General features: G+C 40.8%; 1 protein-coding gene across 1 annotated transcript in view; it reads right to left on the minus strand.

The window, feature by feature from the left end:
- The window catches only part of SNTB1 (syntrophin beta 1), a 240,246-nt gene that overhangs the window by 139,234 nt on the left and 85,289 nt on the right, over positions 1-15,723 (minus strand). Inside the window, exon 3 of the mRNA XM_068525839.1 lies at positions 2,612-2,828. Within this exon, the coding sequence (XP_068381940.1) occupies positions 2,612-2,828 (217 nt within the window). The remainder of the gene's footprint in view (positions 1-2,611; positions 2,829-15,723) is intronic.

Consider the following 15,723-nt stretch of genomic DNA (forward strand, 5'->3'; position numbering starts at 1 on the left):
CTCAGAGGACTAAACATGATTACAAATTCAAGGACAAGGCAGGAAATGTGAAGACCCAGGCTGGTAATTAACTGAACCCCCTAAGTGTAAGGCAAAAGGAGTGACTAGGAGAGTTCATTCCCTTTTCAAAGGAGAAGACTCTACCGGGCTCCTATAGATGGGAGGCCTGCCTGTGGCAATATAGGCCTAACGATATCATTAGATCTTCTAATTTTTCTAGAAAAGTAGAAATCTGGCTTTTTTTTTTTAATAAAGTAATTTCTTATAGCCCATGTGAAAGTTGCAGAAACCTTTTTTTTTTCTTTTTTTTGGGGTGCACACCACGCAGCATGCAGGATCTTAGTTCCCTGACCAGGAATTGAAACTGTGCCCCCTGCGGTGGAAGCACAGAGTCTTAACTGCTGGACAACCAGGGAAGTCCAGAAATCTGGCTTTTTAATGTGAAATTTTCTGACTATTCAATGTGGCAACTAATTCAAATTTCTTTGCAACCCTAGAGAGACCACTAAAAAAACATATCTGTGGGCTGGGGACACCTAAAGGCTGCCACTTTGCAGTCTCTGGGCTGAAGTAATTAGCATGCTGCCCAGCACAAGACAGCCACTGGATAAATTATGAATTCATCAGATCTGAAACCTTAGACCTCAGACTCTTGGGAGAAAGGACTTGTCTGACTGAGTGGGTAAAAGCCCAGGGAAGAGGAAACTCAGGAACCAGGATGTCAACTGTAGGCCCAGGAAAGTGGTAGAAATTGAGGGGAGGGGGAGCAAAACAGAGAACAGGTGGGAATGGACCATCTAAGAATTCTGCCTCCTTCCCAGTCTGCCTTCTCAGATTCATCTTTTGCTGATACCCCCTGGCTTGCTCATACAATGGCTGCTCTCTGATCCCTATGCAGATAGAACTGATGTAGCAGGCGGGCGGGGAGCAGGGTAGACCCTGCAGCTGACTGGGGTCAGAAGGGCTAGCAGCTTCCTTAGCATAAGTTTACTGGGAAGAGAACAAAAAAAGCACTGAGCTGTGAGCCAAGGAGGCAACTTTCTCCCTGCTCTTATTTCCTTTGGGTTTTCCCCATCAGCAGCTCGGAACCCAGCCAAATACTTCCTCCTAGGGTTCCGGTGGGGTTGTAGCTGTCCCACTCGTATTGTAAATAAGGGCCAGTAGAGCTGTTTCTTTTTTTAGCATCTGAATGAGGATGCAAAGGTCACCACGATTCCCCCTTCACTGGCTCAATTTCTCTCTCTCTTCTCTACATGTCTTTTATTTTCCTTCCAGATGTATGTTTTCTGTGCAGCAGAGATAAAGGAAAACTTCTGGGGGAAGAGGGACCCCAAATACTTGCTCATCTTGCCTGGATTCCTTCTAATTGCCATGGATTGGGTTATGTATCTATCCTGTGGCAAAGATGTCATGTATAGACTTTGGGAAATAGCACTCCAGGCCTGGATCGAAGCCACTCCTTTTTCTCTCTTGAGGATAAAGAGAGCTTCAGAGCCGAAAGTGTTAAGGATGCTCTCATCAAACCCTCCAAGTACACAGTTGAGGACCCCGAGGCCCAGAGAGGCCTATTTGCTTATTGTTATGTAACATCAATAATATATAGTATTGGGGACTTCTCTGGTGGTCCAGGGGTTAAGACTGTGCTTCTAATGCAGGGGGCAGGGGTTCGAGCCCTGGTCAGGGAACTAAGATCCCATATGCTGCATGGTGCAGCCAAAAAAAAAAAAAACAATAGGAATAATACATAGTATTATAGCTTATATCCATGGAAGGTTTTCCTGGGCTAAGCACTTCACATGGATTTCCTCATTTAATCTTCACAACTCAACGAGGTATTGATTTCAACTCTTTCCATTTTACATACGACAAAACTGAGGTTCAGTGCTCTGAGAGACTTGCCCAAAGTCACATATACTGGCAGAGGCAGACCCAGGGAAGACACATAAGATCCTGACTCCATTGATTCAACTTCTTCCAGAACCAGAGCTTAGTATACAGATTCTTCATGAGGATAAAAGGAAGAAAAAGAAGGATGGAGGAAGAAAGAGAGGGAGGCCTAGCTTGACATATACATTCCTGCATCGTGGTCCTTTGAGGCTATTCTTTGGAAACCGTCGAGTGTTTCCAGAACACAAGTACAGCCTGATAAAAGCTCTCTTTCAGGACTTCCCTGGTGGCGCAGTGGTTAAGGGTCCGCCTGCCACTGCAGGGGACACGGGTTCGAGCCCTGGTCCGGGAAGATCCCACATGCCATGGAGCAACTAAGCCCGTGGGCCACAACTACTGAGCCCGTGCTCTAGAGCCCGTGAGCCACAATTACTGAAGCCCGTGCGCCACAACTACTGAAACCCGCGCGCCTAGAGCCCGTGCTCCGCAACAAGAGAAGCCACCGCAATGAGAAGCCCACGCACTACAACGAAGAGCAGCCCCCGCTCGCCACAACTAGAGAAAAACCCGCGCACAGCAACGAAGACCCAACGCAGCCAAAAATTAAATAAATGAATAAATAAATTTAAAAATTAAAAAAAAAAAAAAAAAAAAAAAAGCTCTGTTTCAACCGCAGAGGCCAAAGAGCAGCTGAGATATGGAGGAGGGCGTTAGCCGTCTTTACCTGTTCTCAGGGTCAGCCAAGGCCATGCTCCGAGTGACGAAGCACATCTTGAGAGGGATGCTTTTCCGGTCTCTATGGAAGGAGAAGGATTGCGATGACAGAGGATCTGAGGAGCTGCCCCCTAACCGAGGGGATTCTGGCGGAGGCGTTTCCCACCCGATCTCGGACACTGGGGAGCCTTTCTTCACGTAGGGTGTGGCTTCCCGCATATACTTCACTGCAAGCAAAAAGACAACAGTAAGCACTTTTCAGTACATCAGGGCTGAATTTCTGGAAAGTCTGATGGCATTTTTGAAACTTGTATTAGATAAGCTCTTAAACAGAGACTCTTAAAATCTGAACAAGATTCAGAATTTCTATTCCTGTCATAATAGTTAGTCTGTTCTTTAAATTATGTACCAACATGGTTTTTAGAACTTGCCATCAGGATAACCTGAACTTGAGAATTACTCTCAGCTTTTTTCAATTATGACATTTCTATCTTTTCTGATTATGAGGTGCATTCTGGGAAAGAGGCTGAAAAACAAATGGGCAGAGAGTGAGAAAGCATATCTTAGGCTAAAAGACACACAGTTATTCAGTATAGATGTAGGGAATCTGGTGGCCACATTAGCTATCCACGTCTCCATTATTCTGTTGAGAAGCAAGGATAGGCTTTTCAATTTAATAGTATTAAGAACATATATGCAGGGACTTCCCTGGTGGCTCAGTGGTTAAGAATCGCCTGCCAATGCAGGGGACACAGGTTCGATCCCCAGTCTGGGAAGATCCCACATGCCACAGAGCAGCTAAGCCCGTGCGCCACGACTACCGAGCCTGCGTTCTAGAGCCCTTGAGCTACAACTACTGAGACCGCATGACACAACTACTGAAGCCCGCGCATCTAGGGCCCATGCTCCGCCACCGCAGTGAGAAGCCTGCGCACCGCAATGAAGAGTAGCCCCAACTCGCTGCAACTAGAGAAAAGCCTGTGCACAGCAACGAAGACCCAACACAGCCAAAAATAAATAAATAAGATTTAAAAAATTTTTTTAAAAAGAACATATATGCAAAGAAATACACAGAAGAACACTTACTTTGTAATGGTAAAAATCTGTGATGGCAAAAATATTACTTGTATGAGCCAAAAACTAGAAACAACCTAAATGTCCACTAAAAAGAAAGAGGACAGGTTAAATTAATTGTAAGACGTTTATACATTCATTAAAAAAAATGAGATAGCTATAGATGCGTTGATGTAGAAAAACCTATAAGATCTATTAACAGTTTAAAAAAACTTTAGAGAACAGTGCATATACTGTACTCATTTTGTGTATAAAATCATAGATATTTACCCTCGTATAGCTACAACTATTTCTGGATAGAAATCCAAGAAAATGTTAACGGTAGTTAGCTCTAGGAGTGGAACTGAAAGTCAAGACGATGGAAAAATAGACCTTTACTATTCATTTATTACTCTTTTATACCATTCTCATGTTTAGCCATATGCATATATTACTTTATAAAATTTAAAGAAACAAAATCGTTTAAAAGCTGAATGGAGCGGACTAAAATTCTGCTCTTTGATATGTTTACTTGGTCTTAAGGGGGTATTTGCCAATTCTAAATTTAAGCATTTGGTCCTTGGACAGCTTTCAAGTTGACAGGGCAACTGGATTCTTGGAATATGCAATATAAGCTTCCATATCCTTCTCTCTGTCACTTACATGGTCTGGTTCTCTGCTGCTTGGGGCTGGGGGAGGGATTTGGCTAAGTCCCTTAGGGGTATTTGTTGTTACAAATGGCAGGGGATTGGAATGGGTGCCAACCAGGGGGCACTTCCTCCACATCTTTGGTGATTCAATTCCACAAACTAGTGCCTTCCCTGTGTAAGACTTGGACTCAGGTTCATGGAGACTGCAGGAAAAAACAATACGTGGTTTCCATACTTAAGAGTTACAAAATCATGGCAGACTGTAGTGGACGCTCTTGGTGTCCCAGCAGATCCTTTTCAACAGCCAGGGCACCTATATCCTAGCTGCTGTGCGTTGGCTGAGAACACTTCTTAGCTGCTCTCCTGCTCTGGAAAACTGCTCTTGGACCATCAGAAGCCGTCAAACCTGGGAGACTATAGAGCTGCTGCCCGATTCCCCAGACAGAGGCTCTGCTTCTAGGGAACCTCACCTAAGACAGTCGCATAAAACAAGTACATGAACTGTGGCATAAAGCAGAATGACCTATAATAAGAATAAAGGACCTTGGAAGAATTCATCAGACAAATGGATCTAGGGGCTTGAGTGACAGGTTAGGTTTGCAACAATTTAATAAGCAGACCAAACATACCCAGATGCATGCCATATGGATCTATATATTGGGGGATCTAAACTAAATATCAAAACCAGCCACATGAATTTAAGACAGAGGAGATATCATTTAGCACCAACACATATTTAAAAAGAAGATTTCAGGGTTTTCACTGAATATAAGTGCAACTGGGAGAAAACAGCTCCATGGTCGCTGCAAACCTGTTAGCACAGGCTGCAGTTACAGAAGAAGAAAGGTGATTCATGGACAGTGTATTTCAAGGAATATTGTTTATTTATGGGCAGTGTATTTAAAGAGGAGCACAGACATACCTACAAACAAATTCAGAAAATTTAGTGGGGCAGAATTAAGCTGTCTAAAAACTGGAATAAATAAATTCTCTTTTGGAGGTACTGAATTTCCATCTCTAAAAATGTTTTTGCAGAAGCCAGAACTCTGCTTAGCTTTGTATATTGTAGAATTATACTTATTGATATATGGGAAATTCAAGTATCACCTGAGATTGAAGATTCTACTTTGATTGTATTATTATCCTTCTGGCTGGAGTAGGGGGTGAGCATTGTGGAGATGAGAATCCAGGGATGCTTCATGGAGTAGATGGCATTTGAACTTGGCCTTAAAGGGTAGCTAGGACTTTAAAAAGTAGAGGTAAGAATAACAGTCCTTCTTTTATATAATGTACTCTGATTTATCATTTCTATCGCAATTCCATAGGAAAGGAAAATTGGACCTCAGTTTGGACGGGGGATAAAGAAGAACATTTATCATACTCTTCATGATGTGCCAAGTATGAAATCAGGCACTGTTCCTTAGAATCTATGTTTCCTCTGAGAGCTTTAGATGTCACCTCTCCTTTTCACCATTGTTGGGAAGACGGCTCAGCAAAATCCCTAAATGAGTCTTGAGATCTCTGGCACCACCAGAAAATAAGATTCAATTTCAAGGAAATAAAGGAGACTAAGAGATTATCATCATTGCTCCTAAGCAAGATACACTAAGATCACTGAACTATTTCCATATCTGTCCTGAGGAAGAACAAGCAACAACACCACAATCCTGCTTAAAGTTCCTTTGTTCAGGAGTCCTGCTTCTTTCTGATATTTATAGGAAGTGGAGAAACTTGTTCTCGGGTATAGCAACGAGAGCAAAAGAAAATTGTCTTGGATTTGTCCAGAGGCTCACAATTTCTGGCCCAAGGGAAGTAATAAAATTGTCAGACTATCCCTTCCGAGGGATATCCCGAGTAGTTTCTACAAGATTTGGCCATCAGTTATGAGCATAATTCTACTGTCAAGCAGTGCCCTCTCCAATCACCAACTGAGGCCTAAGGCTAAGTCCCCTCATTCAGAGAGTGAAAGCACTGCAGCCATGTCTGGGTGTTGTAAAGCAGTGCCTCTAATAGGAAATTAAGAGTGTGTGAAAACTTTCCGTGGTTCTTTGTGCCTAGTGTCCTGAAATTTCTATATACTGCAATCAAAATAATGAGTGTGGTCTAATTCAGGGAGGGTAAGATGTTACCTAAGACTAGATTTGACAGCAATAGGTGCCCCAAATTATAGTGTATTAAATAATATAGAGGTTTGCTTTTACCGAAAGTCTAGTGTGAAAGAAAAGGGCTGCTAGGGCAACTCTGCTCCCTGAAGTTTTTAGGTCCTCAGGCTTCTGCTCCTTTTCTGCTCTACATTGCTAACCTGCCATCTAATGACCCAAGAGGGCTGCTTGGGTTCCAGCCATCATGACCAAATTCCCATCAGTAGGAAGAAGGAAAAAGTCAAAGACACACTACCCTTCTTCCTTCAGGGTCACTTTTCAGAAGCTGACACACTATCTACTTACAACCCATCAGCCAGAATTTAGTCACATGGCCACTTCTACATGGAAAAGAAATTTACTCTTAACTCTGGACAATTCTATGCCAACCTGGCTAAAAGTTGGTGGGAGGGGAGGCTATTACTGTGGAAGAAAAAGAGAATAGACATTAGGGGACAATTCTTAGCTTTTGCCACAGGGAGATATCCCTAACCGTGCCAGCTTAACACAACTAGATTTTATAAGATATAACCACAAGTAAATGTATTGGAGCAATCAGTAAAAAACACAATAACTAGGTTTCATGAACTCTGATAAATGTTTGTTGTGTACTAACTCACTTGAACCTCACAACAACCCTAGGATACAGACATTGCAATCATTCCCATTTTACTAGACTGTGCAATAGAGAGAGAGAGAGAGAGTAACTCATAAACTCAAGTTAGAGTGCAGGAAAGTGGCAGACACATGAGTCAAATCGAGGCAGTCTGGCTCCAGAGTCCTTACCTTTAACCATGAAGCAATACTGTTTCTCGCACTTTTAAAAAAATTAATTGGATGAGTGTATGTGTGTGTGTGTGTGTGTGTGTGTGTGTGTGTGTGTGTCTGTGTATTTAAGCCAACGTTTTCATGTACTGGGAGAAAACATCCAATTAAGAGGCTATTTGCCTATAACATAAGAGAGCTGGATTTTGTAAGGCTGAACTAGTAAACTATGGCATTTCAACAAATGCCTTTTAAGGCACTGTCATATGTATAACAGAGGGTTTAACCTGGCAGAACTGAACAGCTAATGTCTGCATAATTAGACCGCCATGTGCTTACAGACAGTAATTTCAGGCAAAGAACTGTTGAAACTGATCAAGAAGCAGCCAGGCCCAGGCGCAGGGCACCTCATAATCAGGACTAATTAATAAACCATGCCCTTTCTGGGCATCATGAATTAAAAACCATGGTTGAGCAATTAAAATTCCAATCTTCCCTTACAAAAAAGGGGGAGAAGAGAAATGAGAAGTGGTCTCCAAACCAATAACGCACCAAGTCACTTTCAATATGTTTCCAGTTTTTCACTTGAAAGATGGACAGTTGTGAAGATTTCAAAAGAACATTCCGGAAAGCCCACGTTTGCAAAGGCCCCAAGTTGCCACAATTAAATCTTTGTTGAGGAGGCCAGGTGACATTTGAAAGGAAAAGCACACACAGGCTACTAATGAGGAAATGCTTTAGGCAAATCCAATCAACTCTCCTACCAGGCCGGTTTCTGAAGAACCAGCAAGTCCCTCTGTTATGTGCAAATTTTCTTCTTAAAAATAACAACAGAACAACCAAAAAAGGGATTTCCAGATTACAGGAGGAAAAGAAATATTTCAGTACTCTAGGGGATGTGAACATGAAATGTACATTTTCTAATGTGATTAAGGGGAAAAGGGATCAGCCGGAGTCAAGAAACCTGAGTATTCGGACCTTCAGTAAAACTTGCAAATTGGGGACAAGTTGTTGACAATGGGGTTTGCTGACTCGATGTAATACGCAAGAGACTTCTCTTAATGCCATTTCCTGGGTCATCTTAGGAAAGATGCAGAGGGAGATCATCAATATTTCCAAAAAGACCAAGAAATGATGAAAGAGGTAATCTAAGCTTCTCAGAAACTATAGCTAATCTCTCAGGAGGCTGAGCGGTGAACTGGAAAGAGAATTGGCCCTGGGAGTCGGGGACCTGGTTCCAGCTCCAGCCCTGTCGCTAACTACTTCTCCAGCCCTGGGCAAGTTATTTCACCTTCCGGACCTCATTCTCCTCACATGTCAGGGGTGGGAAATAAGGCTCCTATCCTTCAAACATTCGATGATTCCTTGGGAAATCACTGTTAAACATTTAACATCACTGCTAAAATGTGTGCCAAATCCTTAGGCCTTAGGCAGATGTGCCTTCTGACTTTTTACCAAACCCTATGGGCACCTGACAAATGAAAATAAACCTATGTTGACGTTACTTTTTCTTTGCTTTGGCACAGTGGCCTAGAAGAATCATTGTTTTCATTCGCTTTCCAATATTTTTTTCACTTATATTTTACCAGGTGGGTGGGTCCTTGAGGGTAGGATTTTTAGACATTTGAAGGATGACCAAAAGGTTCGCATGAGGTCATAAGGACACTGTGGGTGAGGATGCTGAATTTTAATACGTGGAGACAGGACTAAAATAAACTGGTTATGAATTTGCTAAGCCTCTAATTTAAAAACTAACTCAAAAATTACCCTATTTTCTACAGCATAGTCATTTGAGGTGACCTGCCTTGACTCTTCAACAAAGCAAGCTCATTGTCACCAGGGATGACAGGTGGACCCAGGGAAAGTATCCTATTCCATGAGTCCTACAACCACCCAGAAGGATGCTGATGGGTTTAGTTATCCATTAACTGAACAAACATTTAATGAGCTCCTGCTATGGGCATGGCCTTTAGTGCTGGAGTTATTTCAGTGAACAAAACAGACTGGGTGCCTGCCTCTGAGGTGCTTACATTCCAGTGTATATGAGCAGGATCGGGGTGTGGTGGAGACAATAAACAAACAGACAGATGTAGAACTCTGCTCTGAAAGAGACACCCACTAAAGGACTTGGGTCTGTCCTAATTCCTACAGAGCCGTTCTGGCCCTGCCCACTTCCTGTCAGTTGACTACCTCTTGGTCCCCCTGGCCCACACACCAGCCACAGAGAAATACTGTTTTAATACTCTGAACATGCCTCTGTTCTTTGCACATGTGTTTTCCTCTGCATGGAAAGCTTTCTGGCAAACTCCTCTTAATATCAAGTAAGTCTCAATTCAGGTAAGATTTCCTTCTTGAAGTCCTCCAGGCATGCCTCCCTTAAGCTCCAACCATGGTTTGTGGTGATCTCCACTGATGTTAACAGCAACAGGACATAAACGTTATGATGATGGCTTATGCCATGCAAGGCACTGTGCTGGTTCATCTTACAAATATTTAAACACTTACACATCACGTGCAGTTATCTGTTCACATATAGGTCTCTCTGGTGGAATCATAAGGTCCTCAAAGTTGAGTGACTACAGTAGAAGTGAAAACTCTACACTCTGGAACCACACTGCATAGTTTCAAATCTTGCCCCTGCCACCTGCCAACTATGTGAGCTTGGGACAATTTTCTCAACCTTTCGGTGGCTCCATTTCTCCATCTGTAAAGTGGGGATAAAGAGTGGTGCCGGCCTCAGAGCGCTGCTGTGAGGATTAAATGAACTAACATATACGAAGGGCTTAGAACTGAGGCCAGCACATGCTAAGTGTTCATTAGTGTTAGAAAAAATAAAAAATTGATATTCTCATCTACATCCACAGCAATTAACACAAAAGTCTGGCTGTAAAACACGCAAGTTCTGAGAAAATGAAAGACAAAGTTAGTAGGATCTCCAAGATATGATTTTTCACAGATTTGTTCTTCAGGAGAAGGAGGCTTATAACAGAAGTAGCAGAGGCCAAAGAGTATCTGTCACTGATCCAAGGTTTCAAGACAAAGGAGTAACAGATGAGGCTCAGAAATCCTTGTCCTCTATCCTGAAGAATGAAGGTTGGCAAGCTCTTTCTGTAAAGGGCCAGATATAAAATTTGTTGGTCCTTAGGGTCTTGGTCACAACTACTTCCTTCCATTGCAGCAAGAAAGACACACAGATAATATGTAAATAAATCAGTGTGGTTGCATTCGAACAGCATTTTATTTACCCAAACAGGCAGTGGGCCTTGTTTGAACAAAGGGCTTTAGAATACTAACTAGCAGCTATTGACTACTCACTAGGCATCCGGCCCTACTCTAAATGTCTGAAGTATACTAGCTTATTTAAAAGCAATTCTATGAAGTAGGAATATTATAATGCCTACCTCGCAAGCTAGGGGAGTGTGGCATGGAGAGCTGAAGTGACTTGCCCCAGATCACACAGCAGCAATTGGCAGAGCCAGGATCTGACCTGAGGGAGTCTGGCTCCAAAGCTTCCAGTACTAACCAATTTCCGTGTTCTTTCCTTGTACTCTGGATGCTGCCTCTGCACATGGCTAGGTGCTTATGCCTGAATGAATCCTGTCTGTCCAACCATGAAAGTTTTAGAAGCCATGTTTTTAAAAAGACTTTTTTGTCTGGAATGTTTTTCTTATACTCCTTTTCTTATATGAATCCAAATCTTACTCCTATAATTTGTATTCTCTGATGGTGGCTCTACTCTGCAGAGTACACAAAGCATTTAGAGCACCTTATAAACAGATAAAATATACATAGTTGGCTTTACAGAAAGAAAAAGACAAGCCTGGCAAAAAGGAGGCTGGAACCACTAGTACCTTCCTCATTTGATGTCCAGTTGTTATCGGGTTCCTGGTCCACATTCTCTCAGGGCCTAAAGGAGTTAATGGATGACCTAATGTATGACAGGTGTCAAAGACGTTGCTTTTACTATTTTAGGTCCCTAAAGAGTTGCTGGAAGAGGGGCCTAATGCCTCAGATAACAAAATAAGGATTTAAGAGTTTCACCCAAGCCCAAACTAAATAAATGAAATATAATAGGGATAAGATGGAAAGTTCTGTCATTGTGTATTCAAAATAAAAATCATTGTAACATGTAGGATAGGAGAACTGTATTATAAGCAGTTTTGTGTGAAGAAAGGTTCTAGGGATGGCCATGGTTATGACTGCATAATAAAGTAATAGGACATTAAGCTCCAATGATACATGTATGGTGCTCAGAAGAGGATAGTTCCCCTCTTTGTCACCTTGATCAGCCCATACCTGAAGCCCTAATGGGTGAGACAATGTTCAAATGAGGGTAAAGAGGATAACCGGCTTGTCAAAGGTTCAAGAAATAAAGAAAACATAGGTTAAATGAGAGGCATTAGCTCATAGTAGTGAAGAGCATAAACTCTGGAGTCTGACTGCTGGGGTCCAACTCCTAGCTTTTCTATCATCAAGCTCTTGAGCAAATAACTTAGTTTCTTCATGTGTTATTTCTTTCACCTATCTCATAGGTATTGTGAGGATTAAATGAGTTAATATAAGTAAAAAAACTTCTAAGGAACTTGGCATAGTCAACACCATAAGGGTCAGTTACCATTAGTAGAAGGTAACCTAGAAAAGCGAAGATTGATGGGGCCTAAAGAACAGAAAGCTGTGCCAAACTCACTTTGTACATCTCTGCAGGGTAGAGCCACAGTCAGTGAAGACAAATTATAGATGTTATATTTGGGTTCAATGTAAGAAAACACTGTGAAGTAGTGAGTTCCCTATTGCTAGTGACATTCAAGCAGAAACTGGATGAGCTTTCTCCCACGTTGCAGAAAAGATTCTTTTACTCTGCAGAAGAACAGATTGCTTCTAAAATCCCTTCAAGCTGTCACGTTCTATGTTCTTCCTGGAATGTGGTTCATTAAGATGCGGAATCCAATGACTCCAATACAGTGAGGGCAGGTCATGGTTGTATACCATGCAAAGTCATGCTGTACATTTCTTTATTATTATATGCTGATTAGCTACATATTAGTTATGTGACAATGGGACAGTTTGTTATAATATCTAAATCTTAGAATTCTCATTTATAAAATGAGGAAAACAGTGTCTTCTTTAGAGAGACAATAAAATGAACTAGCTTAATAAATGGGCTCTAGAGTCACAGAATCTGGGTTCGAACCCCAAATCTTCTACTTTACAAGCTGGGCTTCTTTGAGCAAGGTATGTAACCTCTCTGAACCTCAGTTACCTCACCTGATAATAACACGACCTATCTTACAGAATTGTCACGAGGATTAAATAATTTTTAAAATGTATGCAAAGCCATTAGAACAGTGCCTGGCACATCCTTGGCACTCACATATAACTATTGCTATTATGTTGCTGTTACTGTTGTTAGGAAATTTAAATGAGAACATGTATTGCAAGAATACCAATCTCTTTTCTAACTCTAGGAACTGTCAAAATCATCAGTGCTTAGCGCATAAAGTATCATTTCATTCATGCATTTACTGCACATAAATTAAATCTGGGGGTTGCTACAGCATATAATTCAATACACACACACAATTGGACTGAAGTGTATTCATTAGGTATTAATAAGTACTTGAGAGAATATGGATTAACAATGTCTACAGACTTGATCCTCCAACAATTTGCCAGTAAGCTCTTCACCATGGCAAATAATCATAGTTTCTCTTCCTTCGGAAAATACAGTAACTGTTTTAACAGCTATACCCTAACATCTGAAGACAGGAAATGAGTAATGGGCAGAAAGGATGTCTGAATGCTCAAGTCCTAATATTGTTTTTACTCTTTCCTAGACAGAAGATCATGTGTGAATAGGGCTTTACGTCAAAAGGCAGGAAGTGCTGCTCTCACTTCCTCCTGACAGGTATCTCTGGAAAATAAACTTCTATTATTCCAGATGTAGCTTGGTAATAACATCCTGCAAATCAGACTTGGGGCTCAGTAAACTTGCAGTTACTTTTCAGTGGCAGAAGCCCAGAGTCATCAAGCTTTTCCGAAAGAAACCACATTAAGTAAACAAAATATCATTACCCACAGCAGGCTCAGGCCATGTCTGAGATTTTTTTTTTCACCCTAGCCTGGATATGCTGCAGACCTAAAGCGATTGTACAAGCATCTGAGAGTAAAGGAGATGGGGGTGCGGGCTTTGAAACATTAGGGTCCATTAAACTGGACAACGTTATGAATACCTGCCATTTTCAACAGGCTTTACCGTTTAAAACACTTCTAAGGGCACAATCTCATTTCATACTTATTGTCCTCCCCACTGAAGTATGCATGATCTCCAAGTCCTGTAAGAATCTGGCTGTGCATTTATTTGCTTGAGATTTCCATGGTCCAGGAGGTAAGAGCCTAACAACTTTCCCCACCAAATTCTACCCCCTCCCAAGCATGCATACATGCACACAAACACATCTTGCTCAACAGAACTAATGCCTATTGGTCACACCTGATGCACTGGATTTTGTCCTACAGGCCAAACTTAGCTTGACCTTGCTTACAAGTCTTTTGGGAGAGGAATTGCCAAGAACTACAAGAACCGATCAGGAGGGCAGAGGAGAGGCCTAAGCAAGCTTCTTGGATCTGATTGCCAGATCCAGGAGACTAAAACCTCACAAGTTTTTCCTCTAAGCCTCCAGAAGCTTCTCTTGACTCTGAGCAGCCAAGATAGAAGGGCTTGTTTTGTTGTTTGGTTTGTTTTTTAAGGAGGTAAGGAAGGAGTGATGGTAAGCATCAGCAAAGAGATACAACTTTTTGTAATAAATAGACCCATAGGAAAATTTAACAATAAAAAAGGTGGACAAATTGGGGTTCAGAGGGCTTAACTATCTTACCTCAAGGAAGAAGCAGACCTGGAATCTGGTCTTTTATGTTCTAAATCTAATATCTAATCTAATAAATCTAATAACCCCTGCTGTAGCAATGCAAATGGTCCAAGTGACATGGAGACACAGGCTAGATTATTGTGACTAATAACTAATGAGTTGCTATTGGTGCTGGAAAAACCTGTGGATATTGGGAGGATTAAATTAATAAACATATTCTGTAATGATTATATCAGAATTCAAATTGTCAAAATATTCCACATCATAAGGGAAAGATCTAAAAGTAGCAAAGGAAAGACTAAAAAAATAGAGAGCCTCCTGGCATGTCTGATGAAATAAAAAGAGGTAACAGAAAACCAGTATTATAAATAGAAGGGGAAATAACTACAGACACAAAAGAGACTAGAAAGATAATAAAATAAAACTTCGGACATATTTAGGATAATGAATTTGAAGACTTAAATGAAATGCACAAATTCCCGGGGCAGGGTGGGGGGGAACCTTACTAAAACTAAGTAGAAATAGGAAGCATGGCTAGTCCTATAACTCTTAAAGGAATAGAAACACTGGTCAATATTCTTCCCACAAAGAAAACAGAACCAGAGTTTATGAGTGAATTCTATCAAATTTTCAAAGAATAGATGATTCAGATCTTAGTCAAATTATTTCAGAAAATAGACAAAGAAAGAGCCTCCCCAATTTATTCTATGAAGTTAATATAACAAAACCAGACAAGAACAATTTCAGAAAGGAAAACTGCCAACCCATTTCATTCATAAATTAAAGCAAAAATAGTAAACAAAAATATCAGCAAACCAAGCCAAATAGTATATTAGAACACAGTACAAATTTGGATTATTTGGAGGCAAGATCAGTTAAATATAAGAAAATATATAAATGTCATTCAGTATGTTAACAGAAGAAAAGGAGAAAAACATACGATTACTTCAATGAGAAAAATCATTTTATAATATAAACTAGCAAGCAGTTTTAATGAAACAAAAAAGTCCTTTATAAACCAGAAATAGAAGGTAGCTTCCTTAACTTGATAAAACAAGACACACACACACACACAAACAAAACAAAAGAAAAAAAAAAAAACACTTGACATCAAACATTCTAAATGAGGAAATGCTGAAAGCACCTCCTTGAAAATCAGAACCAAAATAATGATACCCATTATTACCACTCTATTCAGTATAATACTTGAGGCCCTAGGCAATGTTAAAGGACAGGAAGCAATTAAAAGTATAGGATTGAAAGGTTAAAAAAAAAATGAATGAATAAGTGAGAGAGTGAAGAAAGAAAGAAAGGAAAAAAAGAAAAAGATGTAAGGTAAAGTACTTAGAGCTCATTATACCTGGATTTCCATCCTGGCTGGGGTCCTAATTTTCTGTGCGGTCATTAGCAAATCATTTAACCTCTAATGTTCTTAAGCTTCCTTATCTATAAAATCCAAGCTTTCAAATACCTTGGTTAATTAGGTAGACAGTGATGCCATTAAAAAGAACAGAAAATATGTGAAGAAGTACAGATTTGGGACATGAGCGTAAACTATTTCGGTTTTGAAGATGTAAGGTTTGAGATGTAGACAGACCATCCATGAAGATAAAGAGATCAAAAGGCAGTAGAACTGTGAGTCTGAAG

This window comes from Eschrichtius robustus, chromosome 17 (assembly GCF_028021215.1).
Source record: "Eschrichtius robustus isolate mEscRob2 chromosome 17, mEscRob2.pri, whole genome shotgun sequence".
NCBI classification, from domain to species: Eukaryota; Metazoa; Chordata; class Mammalia; order Artiodactyla; family Eschrichtiidae; genus Eschrichtius; species Eschrichtius robustus.